Source organism: Malaya genurostris, chromosome 3 (assembly GCF_030247185.1).
Source record: "Malaya genurostris strain Urasoe2022 chromosome 3, Malgen_1.1, whole genome shotgun sequence".
Lineage (NCBI taxonomy): Eukaryota > Metazoa > Arthropoda > Insecta > Diptera > Culicidae > Malaya > Malaya genurostris.
In genome coordinates this window covers 185,143,798-185,152,173 of record NC_080572.1, presented here as the reverse complement: position 1 = coordinate 185,152,173, position 8,376 = coordinate 185,143,798, and the positions used below count along the sequence as shown (strand labels likewise).

The window sequence follows — 8,376 nt, the reverse complement described above, 5'->3', positions numbered from 1 at the left end:
CGCAGAGATCGCAGTTATCATCGATTTCCCAACCCCATTTGTACCTTCGTTCTTTCGTATTCGTGTGTCCTGTGCGTATTCGACCGATGATTATTTTTTCTTCTGTGCTCAAGTTCATTCCATCAAACCAGATTTTTTCTCCTGGAGTTTCCATTATTTCCCGGTGCCATGTACCTTTTTCTTCAGAAGTGTTTCTGTAGTGAGTTGTCCAGTTGGCCCATGTTTCAGATTTTCCGAGTTGGATTGCGTCGGATAGCGTTAAGCAGTTGTGAATAGTCTGTGGGCCTTGGGTGGCCTTCACTGCTTCCTCATCAGCCTTTTCGTTTCCTGGTATTCCTTGGTGGCTCGGCACCCATTGGAGCTTTATCTCACCATTTGTGGATTCCTTCAGCGTCTTGACGATTTCCCACACTAGCGGGCCAACTTCATTCAGTGGTTTCGTTTCAAGTGAGAATCTCTTGTTTTTGTTTACATTCCATATGTAGTTACCAAGGCTACTGGTAACTGCTTTTCAAAATCAATAACTTACCAACTTGTGTTGCCAGTTCCAACATTTTTTCAAGCAAATCCGTTTTGACATTACCAGTTACTGAGGGGTAGTTAAATTTGCGATACAGTTTTGATAGTCGAGTGGCAGGTCGTGTCGTCGGCTCAACGTTCGGTAATTGAATTGATTACGTTCGGCAATAAAGAATTTGCTGAATTGTCACAAGAACTGCCGTAAGCTGTAAACCAAATGGGTCTAATGGATGGTTCCGTATTTTTTGTGTTTGTTTTATTTTGGTTGAAATTCTGGATTTGAATAGATTTTCGGATTTCAAAAAACAACACCGATTTTCAAACTTACGATTAGGTTTTCGGATTAGGATATTTTTCACAGAAACTAGTGAAGATAATTCTAACCAGTCGTGGCTACGTTTTTATTGCACTCTATATCCGCGTAAAAATGAAAAAAATGTTGAGAAAAAATGCTACTTCATGTCCCGGTTGACCGGCATTATGAGCATGAGTAATTATGAGTTTGGTTAATAAAAAGACACACTGAAAATTTGAATGACAGTTAATTTCCACGACAATCAGTATTTACAGAAGCTCGATTATTGGAGGATAATTTTGCCATGCGGACGGTATATTTTTTATCGTTCCTGGCGACTATTTAGATTTACCGTATGAATTGTATATCTATTTACAGAATTCTGTAATGAAAACTGTAATGAAGAAGCAGCTTGGAACTTCGTTTGGTTACTTCGCGCGAACTTTTCTAGAATAGCAATAAATAATCATTATTGTTTGCACATTTTATACTGACGTTATATGCGCATATAAAGCTTACTATTGTCATTTTCGCTTGATACAAAACCTAACCCAGTTTCCACCCTAACTGCTGTCAAGCCGTTTGTTTGGAATCACCTTTGAACCTATTTTCAACGTCATTGAACCGAAACTCGAGTCAGTTTCGAACTTGGTTTTTATATCGGGTTTGCTCACACCCCCGTTGCCAAGCGCGAACCCAACTCAGTGTCGTGAAATTTGTTTGTTTGGTGAAACTACCCTGGTTCAGTTTCAGTTTTCTCACACGAAAACTACATATAAGACTTTATAACTGCTGCGCTTTTAAACATTTTTATTTCAAATATAGGACTTAACAGCAAAGTTGAGGTTACAATACGATTTATATGCCATATTGATGTTGATTTCATGCTGGTTTAATGCTATCATTTAAGGCTTATGATTACCTGGGTAAAACCAAAACTGAGCACGAACAACAATTTTATTTTAAGGACACCAATGCTCATTGTCCTTACTGATGTGTCCAACGCAAACATTTGTCGAATTGATTACAAGTAGTAGTAGCTGTGCAATATAATGTTGTTTTATGTAAATCACTAGTTTCTTTAATCGAGTAATAGATTCGGCTGAAATAATGATAACTACTCGAGTACTAATTATAACAACAGAGTAAATGAACAGTATTTTCAATTTACTGTTATGATGATTACTCAGTTTATCATCATTGGTTTAAAAATTCATGTTCGAGGATAGTTAGTACTTTTTTTTACAATACCTGACTAAAGTTTCAGCGACGACACGACCTGCCACTCGGTTATCAAAACTGTATCGCAAATTTAACTACCCCTCAGTAACTGGTAATGTCAAAATGATATCTCCTGAAAAACTATTCAAACTGGCAACACAAGTTGATGAATTGTTGATTTTGAATAACAGTTACCAAAACCATGGTTACTGCATATTGAAGACTTGAGGAATGTAAACATAAGCTGCCACGGGTGGAAGATCTTTATTTCGCGCAAAGTTGTCGGTTTCATATAACATTTCAATATCCGTTGATACTTGTTAAATAATTCAACGTAATCAGGCTTCAGATCAGATCTATGACGTGAGTTTTAAAATGTTAGCAAACTAAATGAATGAGTTTTAAAATGTTAGTAAACTGCAAGAGTCATTGAATCCGTCATAATGAATCTTATTATCAATCTGATGATTTAGTACCGAAATATGAATGACAAAGCTGAGTCAATCCGGTATATCAGTACTATTCTACGAGATGCAATCGCACTTTATATGCAGATGCGAATACACTTATAAATAGAATTCATGTTTGTTCTTTTATAATGAATTTCTAAAGTATTCACCATATTTATGTATATTCGTCACTACTGAAATTTTTCCAAATCATTCAACCCAAGTTTCTAATCAGCGTATATGTAAAACAATACTCCGTCATATTTTGGACATTCGAGAAACTCCTTTACATCGTAAAGCGGGTGAAAAATCTGATGAACATGAAAGACTCTTGAAAAGCATACCAAACCAGTTTTTTTAGGATATGTGATCTGATCAGAATTATGACCTGTAAAAACTAATTTATTTTAAATAATTTTATAATTGGTTCTCAAGCAGAACATAGGCCTGTCTATCGTAGCACTACATTTAGTGTAAGATTTGGATATTGTTCCGGTCGTCACGAATACAAAAAGAACGTTGTAACATTAACTTGATAGATGAATGTATCTTTTAATATTAAAATTCGTTCATTATCAACTATTGAACGTGGGCTTTGGCGCAGGATAATTCTGTAATTCATGATAAATTATATATTAGTTATTTTTAATTATTATTAATTTATTCCTCGTACCTAGCGTATTGTGAAATCGTCTAACTTTGTCGTATTTAATAATTAAATTTTTCAGGGGTACCAGTCCCCGGCCGATAGCTCGCGGTGTCTCGTGCAACTTTCACAATCTGGGTTTCTGAGTTCTTTTAATTTTACGCTGATGGCACAAAATTTAAATTAAAAAACTATTTCAAATCATTCTCGACTGGTTTGTTTATTTATTATGAGGCTCCTTGCAAAGACATCATATTAACAAGATATCCAGCTCTCAAATTTCCCGAACAAATAATTGGCAACATCCTTTTTTGCGAGCATGTCGCCCTCAGGTGAGTCCGCATCGAATCTCATACATAGAAGTAGGGGAGAGAAATGTCAAATTCGTGCGCGCCAAAATAGCAGGGCTGCGCACCCATACAATTGACATGACATGTTGAATGAGACGCCGGGCGATGGCGTTGCTGAACTGAAGATTGAGATCGCTCCAAGCTGACAGGGTCGCTCCTTGGTAACTAGTTCGTAGCAACTTAAAAAGTGTTGCTCAAGAAGTTTATTTTGATAGTCATCAAGGGGTCGCTATATTTGTGGTAAATCGCTCACGAACACTTTTCATTCCGATTTTTCTTCGAAGTGCCTGGTTGTGTCGTCGGTTTCAGGTTGCATACCAGAAAATAAAAAAATTACCACAAAAAGTTTTTCCGTGTAGAAGCATGAATAGCATTTCTATGGAAACACATGGGTGTTTGCTAGTTATTCTAATTTCAAGTTACGGTGCTAGTGGTACATAAAAAGTAGACATGTTTTGGGGATTCAGCGAAGCTTTAGATCTAATGGAAGAGTATCGCAAGATCCTCAAGCCTACAGAAGAACCACCAACCGAGCTCAACATTCTGTTGTTCGGGTTAGGAGATCCTCGACACGTGTTGAAAAGCGCAGCTAAATCCTTTAAACACAACACAAAGTTGAATTTTTTTCTTCTTGAAGGATGCCTAGAGTTAGTGGCTAGAAATCTTCTCCTGATTAGTATAGCGTTGGAAAATAATCAACTATTGTCAGTGAAAGGCAAAACTCATTTGTTTATGGATGTTTTTGGAAACACGCTGCTACGACCATTCTCTACTACCTATATCAACGCAAAAGCTAACGTACTCACCAAATTAATTACAGACGTTGATTTTGCCGAAGCCATAGCACCTATTTTCTCGTTTGATGGTTTAAGGTACAAAGAGCGTGACCATCTGGAAAATGTGTTTTACTTCTGGACTAATCGGGAAAAGCATGTATTCAATGTGACCCATTACTGGAATGGTAAGATCAAATCTATTGATTCTAATTTTCGTAAACTAAAGTGTTGTATTTCAGCTAGAGTTCGATCAATGCTAGGCAGTAGATATGATCACAAGATGGGTGTTTTCGATTGGGATCTTCATATGAAGCTAAGACAGAACGGAGCTAAACAAATCTGTCCACAAGAATATAAAAATTGGCGCGACACAGGAGTTGCATTTACCTTCCCGGAGTACGAACAAAGTGATCCGAATAAAACGTTTGCTGTTGGATTGAGTAGAAATGGGGATAATTTCATGCATCGTGGTATTGTTGGAAATATCAGCACCGGGCCATTTATTTCATTTGGACTCAAATGTCCAGAAGAAGCACTTTCTCATACGATGCATGGGGTAAATGAGTTCAGATCGACCGACATTACCGAAAGAAACGTCTTCGAGATAATGTATGAAATCCAGACAAAAGAAAATTATGTTCTAGACATTAAGGACATCCATAAATACGGCTCGTATGTTTTGGATTCTGGCAAACCTTTAAACGAAGACCATCCTCGAACAGAAATTCCAGACGCATGTAAATACGACCAACCTTTTATACCGACCGAAAACATCAAAATTGACTTCATCTCAGTGGAAGACGTTGTGAAGATTCAAACAAGATCAGAGCACCGATCAAAATATGACATCGTAATGGTAGCAAGTAATTATTTTTCTTTGTTAAAGGACGACTTCCCCCAACTCTTCAACGATCCGTGTCTGATATGCTTTGAAACGTATCAATACACAACTTTCCATAAGGATGAAGTATCGAAATTCACCACTCAAGTTAAAAACTACGCTGCATCACATTCTCTCGAATTGCTTACGAATCTCGCAATTAACGTGCCCCATCCCATTATCAGGTACAGGAACGTTTCTCAATCGCAATAAAAATACCCCTCCATAAACACATCCGTCTCATATATTCACCGAACAACCACATTTACCAAGCTAACTAGGATGTCGCAATCTCTTTCAGTGGCCCTTCCAAATAGTTTGCTAGCGCCTGCGCTTTTTCCTTCAGGATTCCAAGTCCGACGTTTTCTCTCGCATACAGACATAGCAGCAAATTGGCCACTTGAGTGATGATTACGTTTCCATTTTCGCATTGCAGAAACACGTACTGGAGCCGATCTTCTCGAAAGGCATTGCGACCATTCTTTTCGTATGCGGACCACACGTTACTGGCAATAGCAGCGGTTATCGTGGCATCCCTGTCTCCGTACCCGGAAAATGCCAGCAGTGCTCCTTCGTGTGTTAGCAAACTGTTGGAGAATAAACTGGTAGTATCATTTCTAAAAGAAATATTTTTGTACTGTAACTGACATGGTATTTTCTACTCCACCAGTGTTTGCTTGCCCCAGAACCGATGTGAGAACTTTGGGTTGCAGCATTATTCAAAAATAACAAGAACAGCTAGCTAAACACAACAGAATTTGAAACAATCTGAAGAGTTTCGGGAGGGACCAACAAATCGAGTTTGTTTTTATTATGTTGAGGGAGAATCAAAGTATTTTCGAAGCAATGTCATTCTGAGGCAGAGATGCCATTTATACAGATTTATCTGTATTATACAGATTTTTACATGCACATACAGATTTCATACAGAATACAGATTTTATACAGATTTCCTAAACTCAATACAGATTTATACAGATTTTTCAAAAAATGGAAAGAATAAAATAATTTTGTTCGTCTGAGCTCTCTTTCGTAGTATTGACGAGATGAAAGTTTAGTAATCAATCGACGAATCACAAATTGATCTAAAAATCTTTAAATGGTATTGATAGTTTAAGTTGAGCGCTGAGATCAGTCCGGTGGAAAGGGTAAAGCCGACGACACGACCTGCCACTCGTCTATTAAAACTGTATCACAAATTTAACTACCCCTCAGTAACTCGTAATGTCAAAATGAAGTCGTTCGAAAAATATATGTAACTGGCAACCAAGACTAAACTGTTGTTTTCGAATAGCGGCCCTTACACGATCATTAAAAGTGTCATTACTAACAAGTAATGACACTTTTAATGATCGTGTAAGGTCTACGAATTCAGTAATGACACGAGTAATGATGGAATTCCGGATTTTCCATCATTACCAACATTATTTCTTCTTCTTATTTTTTTGTGGATGTGCTGAATATCTTTAGAACTATACGCGAAAACATGACAAAGTGTAGATTTAAATTGTTAATATTTCATTAACCTTAACGTTTCAATAGCGGCCCTTACACGATCATTAAAAGTGTCATTACTAAGTAATGACACTTCTGCTCAAACGCTCGTCATTACTGCATTACTGTACATCATTACTTTTTAGCATTACACGTTCATTATTAATGATGAGTATTTGTAACTACTCCAGCAATAGCAATATTTTTATTTTCGTTTAGCTGAAAATAAATTTGATTTGCAATTGAAACGTTAAGGTTAATGAAATATTAACAATTTAAATCTACACTTTGTCATTTTTTCGCGTATAGTTCTAGAGATATTCATCACTTCCACAAAAAAAATAAGAAAAAGAAATAATGTTGGTAATGATGGAAAATCCACAATTCCATCATTACTGAACTCGTAGACCTTACACGATCATTAAAAGTGCCATTCCTTTTTAGTAATGACACTTTTAATGATCGTGTAAGGGCCGCTAATGGCAAATCAAATTTATTTTCAGCTAAACGAAAATAAAAATATTGCTATTGCTATTGCTGGAGTAGTTACAAATGCTCGTCATTAATAATGAACGTGTAATGCTAAAAAGTAATGATGGACAGTAATGCAGTAATGACGAGCGTTTGAGCAGAAGTGTCATTACTTAGTAATGACACTTTTAATGATCGTGTAAGGGCCGCTAATAACAGTTGCCTTCACCGTGGCTACCGGTTTCGGTAATAAAAACAAATAAATTTCATATAAATTTGTAGAATACAATTTGTGAGCGAAAAACACGGTTTTATCTTTATGTAAACCAATAAAATGAGAAGATTGTCGATCTGCTCATGGTGTTTCATGAAATGTGGAATTCTTCTAATACATACATTCACCACGAGCCAGTATTATGATCAATCAGAAATTAGAGTGAATATATGTATTAAAAAAATATATTGCATGAAAAATAATTTACAGATCGTTATTGTATGTCTGATAATCATCTTCCGTTTATTAAAGAACCGTTCCAGAAAATTTATTGTTAAGGATTTTGTGTCCATTTCTCAATTACTGCACAATTTTGTATGAAACATTTATAATGTTAACAGTAATAATAGTATTTTAATTCAATATCTTAATTCATATAATTAATTTTCATCCAATATTATTTAAATGTGATATCATGTCAAGAGAGAAGCTCTCGTATTTCAGTTTCATATGAAAAATCGGTATTAGGCGAATATCCATTTCGAACTGATATGAGGAAATTCTTGTAGAGTAACAATCAGTATTTAATTTTGCCATCTTTTTTATTGATTCTTTAAAGCTTATTTTGCGAAAATATATTACGCAAACTAGATAATTTCGATTACTTTAAAATCCGAGATTTCATCTGAAGTTGCCTAGAAAGTTTTAAAAAGAAATTATACGTTTGAATAATGTTGATGTTTGAAGCTTTTACCTTCGGGTAATTGAAGTACCGGATTCTGTTTTTCTTCTTTGAGAAATGTGCAACAAACGATATGCGAATACACCATACCTCGTTTCGTATCCAATGAATGTAACGCAGGTCCCCGAAAGGTCCGTCGATGGAATATCACTGACGCTATAGTCACCGATGGGATCGAAACTGCTAATTTGTTGAGTTATCCGACTGGATGAAGATCCCTATCGAATTTTAATCATCTTCCGCAATAGAGGAAGCAGTCGGTTGAATTTGAATGAAAATTAAAAGATTCTTCTCGTACTTGTTTAAGTTGTTTATGTTT

General features: G+C 36.1%; 2 protein-coding genes across 2 annotated transcripts; one reads left to right on the top strand and one right to left on the bottom strand.

The window, feature by feature from the left end:
* The first annotated feature begins 3,781 nt into the window (after nt 1-3,781).
* On the top strand, nt 3,782-5,395 carry LOC131438116 (dynein axonemal assembly factor 3 homolog). Its single transcript, XM_058607929.1, has 2 exons — nt 3,782-4,441; nt 4,496-5,395. Exons 1-2 carry the CDS (start codon nt 3,931-3,933, stop codon nt 5,347-5,349), a joined length of 1,365 nt encoding a protein of 454 aa, XP_058463912.1. The 5' UTR covers nt 3,782-3,930; the 3' UTR covers nt 5,350-5,395.
* Nucleotides 5,363-5,987, bottom strand: LOC131438117 (ragulator complex protein LAMTOR2 homolog). The gene is made up of 2 exons (XM_058607930.1): nt 5,785-5,987; nt 5,363-5,723 (listed from the first exon to the last, which is right to left on the bottom strand). The coding sequence occupies exons 1-2, from the start codon at nt 5,850-5,852 to the stop codon at nt 5,414-5,416; spliced, it is 378 nt and encodes a 125-aa protein (XP_058463913.1). The 5' UTR covers nt 5,853-5,987; the 3' UTR covers nt 5,363-5,413.
* Nucleotides 5,988-8,376: the final 2,389 nt, after the last annotated feature.

Excerpts from the sequence above, each read along its gene's own strand:
- LOC131438116 (XM_058607929.1), top strand. The coding sequence starts at position 3,931 with ATGTTTTGGGGATTCAGCGAAGCTTTAGATCTAATGGAAGAGTATCGC. Across the intron at positions 4,442-4,495 it reads TGTGACCCATTACTGGAATG|CTAGAGTTCGATCAATGCTA; the intron begins GTAAGATCAAAT and ends GTTGTATTTCAG.
- LOC131438117 (XM_058607930.1), bottom strand. The coding sequence starts at position 5,852 with ATGCTGCAACCCAAAGTTCTCACATCGGTTCTGGGGCAAGCAAACACT. Across the intron at positions 5,724-5,784 it reads GGTGGAGTAGAAAATACCAT|TTTGCTAACACACGAAGGAG; the intron begins GTCAGTTACAGT and ends ATTCTCCAACAG.